This window comes from Mytilus trossulus, chromosome 8 (genome assembly GCF_036588685.1).
Source record: "Mytilus trossulus isolate FHL-02 chromosome 8, PNRI_Mtr1.1.1.hap1, whole genome shotgun sequence".
NCBI classification, from domain to species: Eukaryota; Metazoa; Mollusca; class Bivalvia; order Mytilida; family Mytilidae; genus Mytilus; species Mytilus trossulus.
This window is the reverse complement of record NC_086380.1, coordinates 13,071,612-13,092,829: the sequence shown is the minus strand read 5'-3', so window position 1 is coordinate 13,092,829 and position 21,218 is coordinate 13,071,612. Positions and strand designations below refer to the sequence as shown.

General features: G+C 33.6%; 1 protein-coding gene across 1 annotated transcript in view; it reads right to left on the bottom strand.

Moving 5' to 3' along the window:
• Positions 1 to 4,866: 4,866 nt before the first annotated feature.
• Positions 4,867 to 21,218, bottom strand: part of LOC134727355 (polypeptide N-acetylgalactosaminyltransferase 1-like) — a 34,334-nt gene continuing 17,982 nt past the window's right edge. Inside the window, exons 2-10 of the mRNA XM_063591732.1 lie at positions 20,044 to 20,210; positions 19,533 to 19,710; positions 13,853 to 14,053; positions 13,091 to 13,208; positions 11,911 to 12,099; positions 10,463 to 10,597; positions 7,843 to 7,947; positions 6,291 to 6,425; positions 4,867 to 4,992 (exon numbers count right to left, since the gene is read on the bottom strand). Coding sequence (XP_063447802.1) covers positions 4,867 to 4,992; positions 6,291 to 6,425; positions 7,843 to 7,947; positions 10,463 to 10,597; positions 11,911 to 12,099; positions 13,091 to 13,208; positions 13,853 to 14,053; positions 19,533 to 19,710; positions 20,044 to 20,210 — 1,354 coding nt within the window. The remainder of the gene's footprint in view (positions 4,993 to 6,290; positions 6,426 to 7,842; positions 7,948 to 10,462; positions 10,598 to 11,910; positions 12,100 to 13,090; positions 13,209 to 13,852; positions 14,054 to 19,532; positions 19,711 to 20,043; positions 20,211 to 21,218) is intronic.

Genomic DNA, 21,218 nt, shown 5'->3' with positions numbered 1-21,218 from the left:
AGACTAAAATCACAGACATACCTTTGACAGTTTTTATAGTGTCTACCTACTTAGAGTGGTCTTCGAGTGATTTTATCGGGTTTTTCGTCGGGTGTGATAACTTTTTTTTTCTCGAGTGAATAATTATAATCAAAAGGTAAAGAAACAGACTTCTTTTCCTTTAAGACTTGAAATACACACTTGGACTTGGACTTAATATGCAGAATCATACAAGGTAAGTTAGTATTTTTGATGAAAAGATATCAATAACCATACAAAAGTGTGTGTAATAGAAGTTTTATTAAGCTTTATAATTGCTTTCGTCAATCCGGGTTTTTCCGAGTGAGGCCCGGGTTTTTTGGTTTGTGCGGTCCATGTTTTTATCGAGTGACCATACGAAGTTTCAATTGCCAAACATGTTACATGTTAGTGTATTTACGTTTTAAACACAATAAAAATATTCAACCAACGTACTGTTGCAAAGCAGGGAAACATGTCAATACAGTTCACACATGTCAATACCGTGGGAAAATGTATAAATGGCCAGCCAGTTTTAATAGACATATACAAGTTATAAATAGACATAAATATTAAAGCAATCTAATAAGTTTTTTATTTGTTGCAAGTCTAAATATCACATTAATCGACACTAAAAATTAATCGCATCTTCGAAAATTCTACATCAGAAATGAATGCTATACAGTGATAATTCATCGCATCTATAGCGAAAGTGAATCGCTTTTTATAATTGATATTCTATATTATGTTGCTTTTATAACACATATTTGAACTTTAATACATTTATATTACATTAAAAAGACACACTATAATGAAAATATGTTACAATTGAGTTTCAAATCAATTATTTTGGTAATTTCAAAACGTAAACAAATAAAGTTTTCCCATGATCCTTTTTTCTACAATAAACATACTCGCAAACAACAGGGAAAATGAACTGACTGGATTCGCACTTTATATACCCTGATTATGGTATCAAAGCAAGTCCAATTGACATAGTTCTTTTGTTTGTTGTTACTACAATTTGAACATATATATTCGCATTCTGACTTTTAATATGTTCATTTAATTAGGTGTGTGAATTTTTTCAAATCACAAATATAAGCATGCAATTTATCAAAAAAATTCAACGAATTTTTGTAAAAAGTTAATAATTCCACTATTTTCAAAGGCCTCATGTGAACACTTTATTACCAGGTTTTTGATTGTACCAAGTGTACTAGTAATTAGAATAGACATTTAAGTAGTGGAACGATGGATGGAAGACGAAATAAATATATATTTTAAGGTGTTTTGTGCTGCTTCAGAAGCCAGTACATAGTTTGAACTTTCATTGTATTGTGTTCTGCTTTTAAAGAGGTAGCTGAATGTTTATGTTTGTTACATAATTATGTCATTTTCTGAAAATGGAATGTAAGTGAATTCGTGGTTTCCTTTTGCTGAACCTCAATGTGAAATTAACGTCAAATAATATTGTTATGATTAGCAGCCTCATATAGCCGGGATAAAAACAAATTCCTTGGCGAGTTCTTTTAGCATATGTTTGATGCGAGAAATAGGGCTATTAGGGTTGTTGTTAGGAGTAAAATGTTTTTAAAAGGTTTAATACGAACAACAACTATGTTCATCACTGAATTAAAAAAATCTAAAGATGTTTTGTCAGCTTTTTCTCGTTTTATCCATTTTGAGCAGTAAGTACGGAGTGAGTCTTGGATAATGTTACGACTTTCTGTCCAAATAATAATTGACGGGGTACAATATTTAGGTCTTTTACTGAGGAATGATTTCAACTCTTGGTCAAGAACAACGTTAAGGTATCCTGTTATAACATGGGAACTGTGGCTATACATGTATTTAGAGTTATTGCAATTTGATGACGTAGGTGGATTATCACTGATATTAACATCTTTACACACTTCGCTATAATTAAACGCATATTCCCGGGAAGATTTTTTGTAAACATAACATATAAGAAGGATTTCAGTATAATCCAAATAGCCAGGACTCTGTTCTTTAACAGAATGGTCATATTTACAAAATCAAATATTTGATTTTAATCAAATGTTTATATGATCTTCAGGACGATCAATTTTGGGAAACGGTTTAGAATAACAATATGCAATTATAATTTGGACGATTTCATACTTAAAACTGCAATATGGAATTGTGTTGCAATCCTCGAAAATTCAATGTAATTTATTAACAGGTAAGGAACAGAGCTTGATTAACAGATAATGTTTTCCGTGGTTTCTTTTTAAAAAGTAATTAGATGCGAAATATTTGTACTGTCGGTACAAAACTTTCTCTGATTGCGATATTTATAGGACTGGTTTGATATTTGATCACAATAATATACTGAAAATTTTATATTTTTATATTTGGTATAATGAATTCCATAGTGCAGGCACTATAAATCCAAACATATTGATAACACTGTATGGTTATCTTTCTCAAAATATAGTAGGAACAGAAGATTACGGACATTACGTTAAACAAATCTGAGATATGAACGCTGTCAGGGACAATATAGCAAGTAACAGTGATGAACAATTATAACAAGTGGTAGCTTTGAGGAAGTACTTGAGATGCGAGGCAGTGACTTATATATAATGATTGCATATACACATTTAGAGGTTTTTAAAGATTTAAAAACCAAATTCCAAAATGGTAATGTAAAGAGACTATGTAAAACCTTGTTATACTCTGGTGAGACTAGAATATAGAAGCATTCCCGAAGATTTTAACTACTGGGAAGAGCAGAGTGTTAAACAATATTTGTCAAGTGCATTGCAGAAACATTGGTTTTGAATGATGACGGTAAGACTATTCATGGTCCGTGTATATCAGACAAAGAAGGAAAATTTTACTGTTCTATTTGTTAACATTGTAAAAGGTGCACTTCAGTGGATAAAAACTTTAAAAAAAAAAGTAACTTGTGGTCGAGTCATGATGCCAAACAAAGTATTTTAAATCATGGAGTACTTTTTGTGCCGATCGGAGTAGTTAAAGGATCACAAAAAGAAGATATAGAATGGCGAGTATCTTTTTTCAGTTGGGGAAAAACTTCTGATTAATACCTTTACACGCACTCGATAAGTTTGCTCTATTTAAATTTTTTTGCAAGATATAATATCTACTTATTCCGAATGTAAAGATTTACTCTGTTCATATTTCCTCAAAAGAGTTAGTTTGCATATATCTGAAGGACTTCCACAATCCATATGGAAACCTAATAATCTTATACCTTGTTTCATGAGATGTAATAAACGGCTTATTTATTGTGTTCAACACTCAGTTTGTTTGCATTACTTCATTCCTGAGAACGACATGTGTGAGAACAAAATAGAGGGTCGTGCGCGTAAAATACCTTTGAAAAAACTACACTTTTCTACCTCAGGCATAGATAACCTTAGCTGTATTTGGCAACACTTTTAGAATTCTGGTTCTCAATGCTCTTCAACTTCGTTCTTTATTTGGCCTTTTTAACTGTTTTGGATTCGAGCGTCACTGATGAGTCTTTTGTACACGAAACGCGTGTCTGGCGTGTATGCTTAATTTAGTCCTGGTATATATGATGAGTTTACTTGTATAGCGTTTGTGTATCAATGTGGAATTTCTACATCGAACCACATACTGTATATGCAGATGACATAAAGAAAATACTAAACTCAAGGTTTTATTTTTATTTTTGCAAATAATAACTTTACATCTCGTTCTGAAGACATGGAATCGATGCTCAACAATTGATTATTACAGACCGTGTTGTGTCAGCAATCTTCAATAAAAGACATTTTCGCAACTTACATCACTGGACAGTACAAAGAATAATAAAAAATACCGATACAAACAGTACAAATACTATCTTAGTACCTTGCTACAGAATGTATATCATGACGCTGTAACGGGATGGCTGATGGTAGCATCGCTTTTCTATAAGACAGGACAATACAGAAAATCTTTATACATCGTAAGGTATTCTATATCGAAATGTACTTCAGAAAAATTGTGCCACTTCATGACTATGTTGGATTACCATTTCAGAAAAAGAGTTTTGTTCATCTGGAAAAAAAATAATGCTAGCAGGTGATTTACTTTGGTTTCCATCTACTGCGTATGCTGAAATCCGCGATTTACTTTATCATTATCATCTCAATAATGTCAGGATTCCCTTCAAGGTTTACAACTGGTTAAAGAAGAAAATTATTTAACTTATTTGTTAAAAGAAAAACCATACACTTTGTTGAAAGTAGCTTTATAGTCATTAGGTCTCAACGAATCCGCACTACAAGCATCCTTACATCTGTTGAAGTATTCCTACACCAAGCAGTGAGACCACTTACAATGCAAATTTCTATATAATTGACGATTACGCGGGGGATTTTTCTTGTAAACAAAATTGACCATCTCTGCATTTCGAACTCGTTCGAGCCATTGTTAAATAAACCTTTGATATGAATTACAAAGCCATCATTCGAGCGAAAAAATAATTCATCGGCATTGATTTGCAAACTTGCCTAACACATTGTTAAACATTTGACAAGAATTGCACACGTGAGAGCGCTTACAAGATCGGAAAGACGCGCGCCCGTTATTTATATGTCCACATAGCGTTACACGGAGACAATAAATACAAGGTTCAGTTTCATCATAGAATACAAAAGATCACAGTTGCTAGATAAATTCTGATACTTGTTACATACAAACTTGAAGTGATGTTTGATTGTCATGAATTATGAATGAACAATTATCTTGAAAACTTTTTATCAAATGTTAATGTTACATAAATAATATATGCATAGATCAAAAATGGACAAAAACACGTAAGACAAATAACTGTTAAAAGTAGACAACACTGTTAATTGGAGACTATCAATAATTATAATGGTTAAACTGCCAATTTTGTGTGACCACCTGGTTGTTACATGCTCGCATTATTGGACCCTGACCATCATGATCTAGACACAATCCACTTTTGATATGTTTGAGATATCCACTCTAAAAAAAATTAAAAACATAAAAGTAGGATTTAAAGCTTTATAATGTGTACTCTTATATATTCAAATTTTAAAAGAATGTCTGTTCGACAAAATAAGGATTTTGATTGCCTATTTTGTTTTTTTAAATTCGATGCCAGCGAACAATTCGTACTAATGATACCCCCTCTTTCCCGCTGTACTAAAACATTCAGTAAACACGAAGCTAATAAGCGATGGATGTAAAAACGCCATGCGCAATCCCAGTCAGACAAAATATCACAATCGGGAACAAGATACTACAAACAAGGACTACAGTTCTATCTAAAGGCCTAAACCGTAATAACATGTCGCTTGTGCACGAGTCCATCCCCAAACATCGTATCGGTCACGTGATGGTGTCAAATCATTATAACCACTCCTTTCTACGAAGCTAGGCATACATATTGAGATACAAATATAAGGAATGTTTGAGCTCTAAAAAACATACATAACACGCCACATTCTATGTATGGCTGCCCTAAGCCAGGAGCATGTAGTCCAGGAGTTGTCGCTTGTTGCCGTTTGTCATAATTGTTTCCGTTTTATTCGTTAAGCTTAAATAATGCTATTATATTAGTTGTTTGTATATGATACATAACCGTATTAACAATCGTATCAACCCGGCAATGCTAAAGAGTGTATGGTGACCCGAGGTAGATGCCTACATCTACGTTATTCGGTCTCTACTGGATAGTTGTCTAATCACCAATCATACTTTTATATTTAACATTTGCTCATAAACACACAAGTTTGGCATTTCGTCGTATACAACAAAGAAACTAGTTAATTCATTTTTTATACTATACAATTTAAGACCTTGTAATCATCGTCATTTCGGGAAATGTATCTAAAGGACGTTTCTAAATTACGTATTTTACATTGCAGTTAGTCCTGTTAATTACGAACAAGGTAAAACAAGTGATGTATACCATGTACATGTAGGTAATTTTTTAATCATTTTTAGCACCTCACTTTTCTCTATTCTTTACATATTTGTCCATTATTATCTATTCGGTAAACCCCATCCACACCCTAATGCATCAAATCTAATGCCAGAATGACAAAGCAGAGCAAAATATATCAACAAGTTCAGTGTAATGATCAAACTATATATTTCTTTGTCATTTGGTCTCTTGTGGAGAGTTGTCTCATTGGCAATCATACCACATCTTCTGATTTTTATATATAACCTTTAGCCTGATAGGTGTCTCGAGCTCTGGAAACCAGGCAAACCATGATTATACATATAGCACAGTCTTTTAACATTAAAACACAGACCTTTTTATGGTCCCATTTATCACGAGGACCTATAATACAGCCTTCTAACACCGGTCTGGTACCTTCATGCATGTCTTTCACAACCACACACTGTAAAGTTGTTCGAAGTAGCTTCTCTTTGGTCCATGAAAACCCCTTAATTTAAAGAGGAGGACGTATTAAATATATATATTTTGTATAACTCAATGAAACAGTAATCTAACGGCAAAAAAAATTAACTCAGAAGGTCAATGTATGGATTTAAACAATAAAAAAGGGTCTAATATGTCAAGTGCTAACAATTTTAACACTTGACATATAAGTAAAAAAATTATATATCCCGTAACCATATGTGACATATGATATATAGATATTCAATAAATTTCAATCAAACGGACGGCGTCCGTGATTGACCACACTCAACTCAAACGGTGTTTACGACAAGTATAAGAATTGAGAATAAATAGTCTTTCAATAAATATGTAATTATCAATGACGGATAAAACTGAGAATATTTTTATATTCCGATTTTGTTATTCTGGAGGGAGTGTTCAAAAATTGAATTGAACTTTTTCTCTGCAAGCACGCACAACTATTGGCAAGGAACAAACATTGAATGAAACTTATCTAACTTCACTTTTCTGTTAAAACATCTCACATATAACATGGTGGGATGCATACTGTTGATACATAAGAAGTACAAATGTATTTTCAAATTCTTATAAGCTATATTTGTATCGTATCCCAGCCTATGTTCGATGGTCTGAATGGAGGTCAGCCTATGTTCGATGGTCTGAATGGAGGTCCTTCATTTCAATTCTTGTAAGCATTATTTGTATCGTATCCCAGCCTATGTTCGATGGTCTGATGGAGGTCAGCCTATGTTCGATGGTCTGAATGGAGGTCAGCCTATGTTCGATGGTCTGAATGGAGGTCAGCCTATGTTTGATGGTCTGATTGAGGTCAGCCTATGTTCGATGGTCTGAATGGAGGCCAGCCTATGTTCGATGGTCTGAATGGAGGCCAGCCTATGTTCGATGGTCTGAATGGAGGCCAGCCTATGTTCGATGGTCTGAATGGAGGTCCTTCATTTCTGTATTCTAAGTCATTTTCTCTTTTCTTTATATTTGTTTTTTTCTCTTTTCTTTATATTTGTTGCCAATCATTCTCTATTCTTTTTATTTTTGCAACCAATTATTCTCTATAATCTTTATTTTATTGTCTTATTTTCCTCTATTCTTTATAGTTCATGTCTGTAATTCTCTATTCTTTAAAACCCATCCAGAACTTCATATAAGTTGATATGTTTTTTTCGATCTGGTATCGTCAAATCAAAACGTTAAGAAAACATTACATTGAAACCAAATTATTGATAACCTGCATTTACTGCATATGATAGTTTGTTCTGATAAAACACGATTCAGGAATATCTATACAAGTTAAAGGATGAGTTAGGAAAATATCAACATGATTACCTGAGTTTCCAGTTTGTAAGATGAATGAGGTAAATATCAACATGATTACCTGAGTTTCCAGTTTGTAAGATGAATGAGGTAAATATCAACATAATTACCTGAGTTTCCAGTTTGTAATGACATCTTTCTAAATAAAGTGCTTCTGGGGCTGGATATAGATAACTATGATTGTCTAAACATTGATTGTTTTGTATATTCCGTGCCTACAAAAGAAGTTAGTGACACTAACTAATTATAGTTATAAATTTATTTAAACAAAAACATTAATAACATAGTACACTAGGCCATACAAATGTTTTTTGTTTTTTTTTAATTTCAAATTTAAAATGTGAATCAGATCATATTATAACTAATGTAATGTTTTTGACTTTTTTTTTTTTTACAAAATTCAATTTCTTTTCTAAGAAGAACGAAAATGTTTACGGTAGATGGGGTGTCTAAATTATAGTCCATAGATTTTTTTAAAGATTTGACAAAATGTAATTTTTATAATGCTTTTTTAAAAATAATAATAAAAAGAATGGGTTAGCGTGCTTATTTTCACGCAACACGGTGTTCAAAATTGACAGATTTTGTATAGATTATGCATGGAAACCTCAATTTTCTACAATAAAGCGTAAACCACTCCATGGTATTTCGAAATCCAAGATGAAGGAAGACACCCTATTTACCTTAAGTAAGAAGGAATTTACTAAAAAATGACAATTTCTCGACATTTTGATATTTAAATTAGGCTGTGATAAGTCCAGTAAAATGTTTGATAATAACGGGTAAAAGGGTTGTCATTCCTTTATGTCATTAAATCAGTATGCATTTGATGTGCAGATTGTGCATCAAGACTTACGCATGTAGAATTATTTTATGATCGAGTCATATAAATACGGCAAGTAAAATACTGAAACAACAATGTGAGACCAGTGCTGATATGCATAAAACCACTTAAGTTAAGATATACATTCGTAGTACTAGTTTATCGTAGGACATGTAGAAATATCCGTCCGTTCTGAACAAATCTTAACTTATTAAGTAGCTTTATGCAAACAGTCCCAGGACTCTCAAATATTTGACACACTACGTATCCATAACCGAGACAAAGCAAACAAGGTTACGGGCTCGAATTATAATGTTCTTAATGAATAAACAATATCTTATATACTAAAAGTTTCTTTTGGTATGATTTACTGAATTTAACAAATAAATAAATACATTTTATATATAAAACAAGAACATCAGTTCTGCGATACAGGACTTATTTATATGTATGTTTATGTGTTTCGTGTCAACCCCTAATGCCCTATAACAAATTGAAAGTTTTCAAATAAAACACTTCCGCCCTCCATGATCCAGTAAATATATATTTTGTTATAAGAGTAGTAAATGAATGCACTCCGATACAGAATTCTAAATCTAAGTGGGTTCTTGTCGACAAGTTGGTAATGGTAAGGAACATTCTGCTATTACAAAAATCTGCTGACGGTCGGTGTTTCTCTTGAGGGCACTCCGTCTTCCTAAACCTATAAAAACTGACCGTAACAAAATAACCACCAGTGCTGAAAGTGCCGTTAAACACCAACCAATCAATCAATCAATCGAAAAATCAGAAGGTAGATTTACTGCATACCGCCATCTTGGATTGTAAAATCTCCCGTTACATGACTTAGTTGATAATTTGATTCAAACAACACAATACTTGGTATTTGATAAATCAGTTTATATAATACAACAAATCACCTATTCTTCTTTATTCCAATACACATCAATTGGCAATCTGTCTCAAAGTTTGCATATTTAAGCAAGGAACTAGACTTGTTGTGAACTGCTATTTTACAATCCAAGATGGCGGTATACATTTAAACTACCTTAACAGATTGAACGAACGTTTCCTCAATTTTCTACACGCAAACCTTAAAAGGCTTTTGTGATAACCCTCACATGAAAAGTGAATTATTGCTGGAGTCAAGCCATTCTTTCATATCAAGTTTTAAGTAGAGTTCGCGCCCCCTTTGCTATAAAAATTTTCTTGTTGTTTTGCTTTCGTGATATTTTAAATTTAAATGTTGACATTGTTTATATAGGTAATACTGTTATCTATCTTTGTCCTGTAAGACTTAGCATTCGATCACTTCGACAATTTTCACTTACCAATGATTTAAGTATTACAAATTGATAATGTCTTAATTACATAAACGGTACCAAGTTTATTGCATCAGATGCGCATTTCGACCATAAGTGCCTTTTTAGTGATGAAGGCAACATATATAACTTAAGTCAAAACCTTTGTTAAGCGATGAAGGGCTGATAAAACAAAAGAGGACCAAAAGTAAAGTACAACCCGGTCAAGGAATCTGATTTATTCATAAGGGAGAAACATTCCTTATATATCGCCCTGAACATGCATGAAATATTTGCCACTGAACGTTAAAACCCAACAATCAATCAATTAGTTTATAATGATTTCGGAATTTTATAATATTCGGCAAATTTGAATAGAACAATACACGTTTTTTCATGCTTGGTTAGACAAGGGTAGTACAGTTTGTTTGTTTGGGTTTTTTTTTGGGGGGGAGGGGTTGCGTTCATCAATCTTTTCTGTGTAATGTTTTGTTGTTTTCGTTTGTCTTTTCCTTTTGTGTCATTGTGTCATTGCAAAAGATTCGTATTTCTTTCTGAAGTGTTCTGATTGTTTAAAAAATTGTCTGGCATCTGGCGAATACTTACTGATCCCCAAGCAAAAACATTATCATCAAAGATAAATAATTCCGGCCAGATATTTGTCAAAAACCAAGTAAAATTTTTACACTGCAATTTCTCCTTCAGCTTGAATCGTTCTGATAAATCCCCAGCGTCAATAGTCTAGCGATAAATAAAGAAATACGTAAGGTCAAGTTACTGTAACGGGATGTTAATGCACAGATTTTTACTCGTTTACTGAAATTCATGTATCAACATATTCGTTTGTAAGAAAAATCGATTATTGGACTTGAAATTAGACATTTGATGATTTTCGACAAATTTAAGAACGTTTTACGCTAATTTTATGTGCTTTCTATACAAATATTCACCTATTTTGAAAGAATTCAATCAGGTATATTTCAGAGAATTAAAACCATAATTGCATATTTTTTTCTATTTACAGCTCAACTGTATGCAAAATTTTACCAAAATTTGTGGCAAAGCTCATTTACTATTCCTTGACCTTAAAGAATACAAGATAAAAAAAATGGAAGAAAGCAGTTTCATAATAAACACAACATTTCGTGTTTCACCTAGCAATGTTAAGTAAGAACTGATTGTACTTTAACAGAATGCAGTATGTCTAATTTCAACATTAGTCTCTTTTTGTGTTGTATTATCTTTGTATGTAGATATTCCCGTGCTTGCATTTCCTATCATGATTTTCTTGATAGAGGGTTACTGCTTACAAGGAAGCTATTAAACCAAGAGTTCCAAATGGTGAAGTTGAAATCATCCCTTCGTAAATTTTACGGACGCCATCACGAGTTGGTTGACCGTTATGGAATAACCGTTTCACAAATGATATCGGATATGTTCTTTACGTTGTAACTACAATCCCCTTCCCTTTCAAAAATTTGACCTACCGAATAAGACTTTTTACCGGATTTGTAATCACATAAGCAACACGACGGGTGCCGCATGTGGAGCAGGATCTGCTTACCCTTCCGGAGCACCTGAGATCACCCCTAGTTTTTGGTGGTGTTCGTGTTGCTTATTCTTTAGTTTTCTATGTTGTGTCATGTGTACTATTTTTTTTTCTGTTTGTCTTTTTCATTTTTAGCCATGGCGTTGTCAGTTTGTTTTAGATTTACGAGTTTGACTGTCCTTTTGGTATCTTTCGTCCCTCTTTAGATAAGAGTAAATAAAATAATTCTAATATGAATCGTTGATTTTTCGATCGTATATTGATTTTGTAAATATTTTGTGGATCTGTTATGTTACCGTTTGACTGTCCTTTTGGTATCTTTCGTCCCTCTTTAGATAAGAGTTAATAAAATAATTCTAATATGAATCGTTGATTTTTCGATCGTATATTGATTTTGTAAATATTTTGTGGATCTGTTATGTTACCGTCAACTTATACGAATTATAGAAATATGTGTGCACGGTAAGTTAACTATATAGCTGCAATAGTTTAAACTGTATCATACCGCCATTTCTGGGTAACTATCATAAACAAATCGTCTGTGTTTCGGTTCCATCCACACTTCTACTGCCCGTTTATAATTGTAAACCTCGACATACCTTCTACCACCGGGAAAACTGTATGGCTGTGAACGTGGTATGTGTCCTATATGAGAGCAGGGAATGTGAATAAGACGTCCACCACACATCCAGACCTAAGTTAAAAACCAGAATGAAATTTAAAAAAAAAAGTAAAGACAATAATTAAATTTAACAGAATGATGTAAAAAGATATATTGTTACAGTAATTGTATTTTAATCTGATATTGATCCAAATAAAAAGAAATGTATCTAATGCTTAAATGAGACGGCAATTCATCAACATGATACAACAAAAAATGCACGGGGGAACGGAACGCCACAGCTGCCTTATGAAAAGAATAACCATGTCGTTAAGGTTAGAGATATATCATGAAACCAATGTTCTATACTATAAATACATTTGACTATAATACTATGTCAATTCGTTATATCACTAAGATACATTTATATACTATAAATACATTTGACTATAATACTATGTCAATTCGCTATATCACTAAGATACATTTATATACTATAAAGACATTTGACTATAATACTCTGTCAATTCGTTATATCACTAAGATACATTTACATACTATAAAGACATTTGACTATAATACTATTATAGGGTTGTAAAAGCGTTGACCGTGCGTACATTTTTAGAAATGTACTTCGGTCAACGCTTTTACACCCCAATAAATTTACAAAAGGAAGCATTCAATTCTTAAATAGGCGAGGATAATTGACGAACTTTTCCGGTGAAGGACATAACTCGAAAGTGGTCTATGATATCGGCATGAATTGTCATAATCATGGAAGTTATTGATATATGTGTGTCATAAAGATGATATGGTATACATTTTCATTATTCAAAATATATGAAAAGTGTGAGGTATTGGATATTTCAGCTTCTCGTCCATACCACAAAAGGAGTTAGTTCCCCCTTTCCCGCGGTGAGCATATAACGATGTATGTCGTCCAAAACTACTTTTAGTAAATATGGTCTAGATGTCACTCAGACAGCATAACAACTAATTTCTGTTCAATTGTTAAAGTCATGTTGTCTTGTAAAGATTAAATAGTTCATGTATATATATACAATTTACATTAATAAGTACATACCCTCCAAGACATTTCCAGATTTTCACCACCCCATATATACATGTCTTCATCGTAAGTACCTATCTCACCAAAATAGTTACTGTCCACGGCATACGCAGCACCAACCATTACCGTACCACTGAAATATCAAAATCAGAAAACAATTGTAAATAAAGGATAATGGTTTTACTCCTGGTGTTTTAATAATGCGATAAACTAAGAATTGGAATTTAGGGGGAGGGGCGCAGGGACAGGAAGATTTATGACTCGTATGAACTGAAAATAAACAATTTTGTTCAAGACAAGATGAAAAAGAATATGCTGCCTACAGCAACGCCGAAATTAATTGTGTACAGAATTGGGATAATGAAATAAGCCGTGCGAAATTATTAAGCCGGCCTGGAAAAAGAAAAAGAAAAAAATGAATGATCTGTCTGTTATCAAAAATCATACAGTCGTCCCTTAACTTCATACCAAAGAATGTACTTTTGATGTATTTATATGGAATAACAACACTGGCACGATACCGCTGCAGGTTGGTTTGGCAATCATTTTGAGGGTCAATTTTGTCATATAGCTTTTCAACTGTTTCGGTTCTTATACATCCTTGGCTTTCTTATATTCAGCTTCGAGCGGTCCTGATTAAGAGAAAATTCAGAAAAGCCTTATGAACGCATGAAATTTATAAAATGTTATTTTCAATATTGTTTTCTATTTTAGATATAGTTCTAGTTTTATTCTAATAATACTTGTTATGTTTCTTATTATTGAATATTAACATACGGTCTTGCGTCTTCCTCTGTAGCTCCAATCTGATCTTTTCTGAAGAAAGTTTCAAAAAACCCAAGTTTCCATTCAAACCCATAGCGAGGCAAATGACTCTCGTAGAAATAATATTCAAAGTTTTCTGCATTTACATAGTCAAGTACTGCCATAGCTATTGTTTTTCTGTCCTTCTTAACCTCTGTAAGCAAGGGTTGTAACCTGAAAGTCAATCAATACACGTTTAAACACAAAATAAGAATTCTTCCTAACTGAAAATAAAACATTGACTATATGCATTCAGATTTAATAGACTTTACATGTAGTCGGGGTGGGGGTTAACGTGTCATTGTACGTTGATATTGACTAAGTATTTTATTATTATTGAGGTATAGCAAGTAGAGGTGTACTTTAGACTCAAAAAAGGACAAGGGTTAAAAAAGTAATCAAATTTGTTCTATGTGTGTAATCACAAATTACCAATAATTTCAGTTTCGTACTGTATATATTTTAAGCTCACCTGGCCTAAAAGGCCTAGTGAGCTTTTCCGATCACTTTGCGTCCTGTGTCCGTCGTCCTGCGTCCTGCGTCCGTCGTCGTCCTGCGTCGTTAACTTTTACAAACATCTTCTCCTCTGAAACTACTGGGTCAAATGAAATAAAACTTAGCCACATTAATCATTGAGGTATTTAGTTTGAAAAATGTGTCCAATGACCCGGTCAAGCATCCAAGATGGCCACCATGGCTAAAATAGAACATAGGGGTAAAATGCAGTTTTTGGCTAATAACTCAAAACCCCAAGCATTTAGAGCAAATCTGACAGGAAGTAAAATTGTTCAACAGGTCAAGATCTATCTGCCCTGAAATTTTCAGATACATCCGATAACCCGTTATTGGGTTGCTGCCCCTGAATTAGTAATTTTAGGGAAATTTTGCTGTTTTTGGTTGTTATCTTGAATATTATTATAGATAGAGATAAACTGTAAACAGCAATAATGTTAAGCAAAGTAAGATTTACAAATAAGTCAACATGACCAAAATGATTAGTTGATCCCTTTAGAAGTTAATGCTCTTTATAGCCAATTTTTAATCATTTTTCGTAAATCTTAGTAATGTTTTACAAAAATCTTCTCCTCTGAAACTATTGGGCCAAATCAAACCAAACTTGGCCACAATCATCTTTCGGGTATCTAGTTTGAAAAATGTGTCCGGTGACGCAGCCATCCAACCAAGATGGCCGCCATGGCTAAAAAAAACATAAGGGTAAAATGCATTGTTTAACAGGTGAAGATTTATCTGTCCTGAAATTTTCAGATAAATCAGATAACCCGTTGTTGGGTTGCTGCCCCTGAATTAGTAATTTTAAGGAAATTTTGCTGTTTTTGGTTATCATCTTGAATATAATTATAGATAGAGATGAACTGTAAACAGCAATAATGTTCAGCAAAGTAAGATTTTCAAATAAGTCAACATGACTGAATTGGTCAATTGACCCCCTAAGGAGATATTGTCCTTTATAGTCAATGTAAAACAATTTCCATAAAATTTATAATTTTTGACTTACATTTTCCACTGAAACTACTGGGCCAAGTTCATTTTAGATAGAGATAATTTTAAGCAGCAAGAATTTCAGTAAAGTAATATGTACAAACACATCACCATCACCAAAACACAATTTTGTCATGAATCTTTCTGCTTCCTTTGTTTAATATTCACAAATACCAAGGTGAGCGACACAGGCTCTTTAGGACCTCTACTTTATACAATAATGTTACTCATTCTTAAATCCTAGAACTATCTAAAACGAAGGATCTAGGTCATATTTATAAAATAAGCAAACATTTCATTAAATACAAAGTCCAGTATTAAAGTCCAAATACTGATTGGAGGTTTGTAGCTATGAATCTAAACTCGTAAACTGTACCCCCATTTCAAAGCATTAACCTAAACAGTACTTCACACCATCTAATCTCACAGCGATAACTTAAACGATACTGAACACCAGCAAATATCATAGCGTTAACTTAAACGGTACTACACACCACCCAAGCTTACAGCGTTAACTTTAACGGTACTTCACATCACCTACTCTCACACATCCTAACTTAAAGGGTACTACCCTAAATTAGTTCTAATCAATTTCATTGCCAGTTTTACGTTGTTGCCTGCCGGGATACACGAATAATGCTTTACTTCTGGGATTATACGGCAGGTGAATAACAGTAAAAAGGCGATTTTAAAAGTTTCCATACCGATGTTTGTACAAGTACGTCAAACCATGAGTCGACTTAGTTGATTACCACCATGTTTAATATTAGATTTCATTCAAATGTCTAGCGACTGACATGACTATCATTTTATCAATTATGGATTTTTGACGAGGTCTATACGTTATATATGGACCTGTTCATATTATAATGACTGAGGTCCATATATACCGTATTGACTGACTGAGTGAAAGTCCTTAATCTATATATTACATATGTTAATAGTGTAAGTTTAATATAATGTATTGACTAGATGTTACTTTTTTTGGAAATGATATTGACTCCATGATACTATTTTAGGTAACACGGAGTCAATATCATTTCTAAAAATTGTAACGTCGAGTCAATATGTCAAAATAGTGAAAAAATACAAAATATATATTGGAAAAAACGTGACAAAATAACCCAGTGAAAAACAAGAAAATAAAATCATATGTGATACCAGTCTATATTGACTTCCACGTGACTGTCATTCACCATTATAGTAAAGCTAGTGAGATACCAGTCAATTTTACATATGGTGTAGCATTCTCCTTCTTTCATTGGATATAACGATCACGCGTTTCAAAGGTTATTTTAGGTATCCGAAGCCTTGTCTCTATTTTTAAGTATATTGACGCCATATTTCTAGTTATAGGTATATTGACGGTCAATATAAAAAATCTTGCTAAATTTAGATTTATGACGGCATGACGTCTCACAGAACAACCATGAAGGAAGCCCCGCAACACACGAAAGGAAAATGTGTTTATCAGAAGGAAATATCAAGAATTTTATTTTAAATGCAGTTGCTAAGAATACAAGAAAGCTAACGCAACAAGCTATGAAGTTATTCAAAGAATATTGATATTTTTAATAACATGTTAAAATTCTTGCAAAATACAATTCAAAAGTACACAGATGAACATTGAACGCCATTTTCCTAATACATTATTTACATATGTAATATATAAATTAAGGAATTTCACTCAGTCAATACGTTATATATGGACCTGTTATTTCCAGGACTTCGTCCTCGGTTAATATAATCTGAGCAGGTCCATATATAACGCATTGACCGGTCAAAAGTCCATAATTAATTAGTATTTCATATCGGTTAAGAATTAGATTTTTTTATTGGATAAAAAGGGGCCATATGACATTCTTTATTCTTTCGTATCAAATTCCATCGGTCATTAACAGAACAAAACGGACCAGAAAATCGATCTTTAACGGACTTGACTTGTACATGTTAATGAACGGTGGGTCGTGGTTTCTCTGTAAATGACCGGTTGGGCGTGCTTTCTCTGTTTAGAGAGATGAACCTTAAATAAAACTTTTCCCTGTTTTCAGTTTTATATTAAAGTAAACTTTATATAGTATTCAAATACTGAAAAATTGAACATAAATGAATGGCAGTGACTTATAGCTACATGTTTTACTACGACTGGTATTCACTCTTTACTAAAGAAATCGAGTTTGCTTTGAACATTTTTAATTAGTGAGAAGTTGTAAAAACATGGTTCTTCAATGTAATAAACATAATAGTTATTGAAGAACTGGTCATTATCGTGATACATGGACTGCTGAAGGACAGCCTATATACCACGATAATGACCATTTTTTCAATAACTTTTATGTAAATATTGACTTCCATGTGTCTGTCTTTCACCGTTATAGTAAAGCTAGTAATATACTAGTCAATATTGACTTCCATGTGACTGTCTTTCACCTTTATAGTAAAGCTAGTAATATTGTAACGAAAAATATTCAGTTACCTTAATTGTGTTCAGGAGTTCTAAGTTTATCTATTAGGAAATCGGCAAATGTTTAAATTCATTCACTCTCGTCTCTTAATGAAGTACGTTTATTACGGTTGTAATGCGGAAAACGATTTCTGAAGTTTTGGTTTTGGTACTGGTTCCAATCCTTTCAAGTCGACAAGTAAGTGCTTGATATTAAATTACTATAGGCGTTATTATAAAACGTAACAGTCATACGGAATATATTTATTTCTGTTTAGAGATTATATGCATTTTGGTTAGAGATTATTCTAGTATATAAGTATAGTTTCTCGCAACGTTAATCAGTTAATTACTAGCAGCCATGAAGCTAACTGGAAAAGAACCTGCCTGGAAGTTTTCCGCAAGTTCTGACCAGGTGTCCGTACAGCTCACGTTGACCAAGACAAAAGCTAAGGAACTAGAGGCACCCTCTAGTAAATCCAAGCCGGCCCTGAAAAGTAAGCCACCCTCCACCAGGAGAAGAGACGCAAAGCGCTTTGACCAGTGGAAGGCAACAAAAACAGTCGAGGTACCTGCTGACAAAGTCCAACATACCACCACACAAACAGAGACAAGAGACAGCGTTGTTGGACCTGTACTTACACCAACGAAGTACAAGGGGGAACCAGTTGGGGTTGTAGTCAGTAGGGATATTGTCACCAGTCCCTACAACCCCAACAAGGCCTGCCACCGCCTAGTATTGTATACCTCCACCAATGACAGAGGCAAGCGCAGTAGGATCGACTTTGAAGATGGGTTCGACATCGACCACCCAGACTTACTGTGCACACCACCACACACATCGCCAGTCATTAATGAAGAATCCAAAAAGGCAATGAAATCAGCCATACAAGCGGCTCGACCAGATACTCCGTACCAGCAACACCAACGCAGTCGGAGTAAAATGAAGGCAAAAAGACCAACAGACTCCAGTCTTTAATATAGGTTACTTCAGTCGTCAATATCCAACAGGATAGCCGGACTTAAAAATCCACACATCATCATCACGTTAATCAGTTCGATCGTCAGAGACACCAGAGTGAAGACTTAAGCAAAGGTAATTATAACTATTTCTGAATAAGAAGTAGCTTACAAAGGACCTTTGGTTAAACTTTTATAACCAAGAGCCAATTGTACTATCTAATTAAAGGTGGTGACATATTGTCCTGTGGTATATAATTAAGGTGACAACGTGATACTGTCCCTTTGGACCAGCGACACCATGGCCCTGAAAAAGGACCAGGGGCGTACTGGAAATCATATTTCCATATCACCTTTGAATCAAAGAACTAAGGTACTGTAAGGCAAATATGTGATAGTCATATATCAACTTTTGAAGTAAGGTTAAGTCACAGCTCCAATTGAGTGTCCCTTGTGTTGTACTTCATTTTAAGATTAAGGGTTCCATTTTGTTTACTCACCGGAAGTAATCTTTTGTCACTCGTTTTTTAGGCTTTTATATCTGAGGTTGAATTAGTTTAGGAAACACGTTACTATTTGTAAGGGTAAGCCAACGATACACAACAAATCCAGGGAAGTAACCCTGGTACGGATCTACGGGTACACAAAGTACCATCTGGCGTGTAGGACCCCCTGCACGGTACAATATAGCAGTTTATATTGACCTACATGTGACTGTTTAACACCGTTATAGTAAAGCTAGTAACATACCAGTCTATATTGACTTCCATTTGACTGTCAAAGAACACAGCAACTTGTCCAGTTGAGGCTCGCCATCCGTTTACTCGAGACGTACCTGCGCCTACACGTTTAGGATTACGTACAATCTTTATCATATCTTTAGGAAAATTGTCATTGATATACTCGTCTAGTGGCCTTTTCAGTTCAACTGTAATAAATCATAATGATAAATAGTTATTCCGCATGTCTATTAATCTAGAATTACAATGAAACAGCAAACAAACGCAATCGACAATCAGCGGGTGAATCCGTTACTCTTCTATTTATATGACAGGAATGGAATCGGATGAGTTGTGACGAATGCAAAAGAAAAGACTTTGTGCAGATCAACATATTATATTGAATATTATATAAACCCAATCGAGACCCAGTCATAGCAAAGACCTCAATAATTCAATTGACCCTTGCAACAATCCTTAATGATATTTGTCGATGTGTAACTTGCCAATTTGACTGTTGTTTTAACCAAAAAGTAACCTACCCATTTGACTATTGTCGTCAACTAATATAATTTCTTGAAGTAAATGTCTAGGAGTTCTGTTAATTATGCTGTATACAGTTCGAATTAAAACCGATGGCCATTCGTCATAAAATGGAATAATGACACTTGTAGTTGGGAGATCATGTGCGTAGGTCCGGTATTTGCACCTGAAAATATAGAAAATAAAATCTTAAATTTTAACAAATACTTCCAAAATAGTTTCGAAAAACAAAGCAAATGGGGTATCCACCCATGACACAAAATCAGTACATGCACAGCAACAACAATAAAACAAACAAACAAAACAAAACAAACAAACAAACAAACGAACGAAAAACCACACACATAAGCAAAGAAACAGCGCTTTTATTTCGATGGTGCAGATGGTTGATACTGCTGAGAAATGGGAAGTGATAATTCAAAAATGGAAATCATCATGTTTGTCATAGATTCTAATTTGAAGACGTCCATCTGTGTCAATATTAAAGATCAAAATATAAAGCAGACCTTCTAGTTTTTTTTATTATCCTTAATTTTACTGAAATATGCATTTTTGACCAATGACAGGACATCACCAATATATCTGAAAGTGAAAATTATAATAAAAAAAATCAAGATGTTTATTTGGTCTTTTAAGAAGGTTTTGTATGACGTTCAGTTCACATGAGTACAAAAACAAGTTGGCCAGAAAGGTGCACAATTAGGACCAATTGGATTATCTACTGTTGATATATCAATCCATCAAACTCAACACATAATTATGTTGTCGATCAAGTTGAATAGTGAAAACTATCCATTTAGTTATAAAAAACATGTGCATATCTTTTTTTAAATTGAAGTTCCTTATGACTTTAACTAATACAATAGGTTAGTTGTATCAGAATATATCTGACCCTGTCAGGTTGTCGAATTGAAGAAGTTTGCCTGTCGAGGGTAAAAACCAAAAGCCTCATGAATCGCTCTATCGTTCACATATTGATACTATTTTTTGGCGGATTCGTGATTTGTGGCAATACGATTGATTATTTTACTTCACTATTGTTTTAAGATGCAGAACATGATTGATAAAGAAATACATTAATGATGATATGAATGGGATGGGGGGAGGGGCCTTTCTATATTCTTAAAACTTTTCCCCGTTATTCTCTTTTCTTTTATTTTGGGTCCATTTTTCT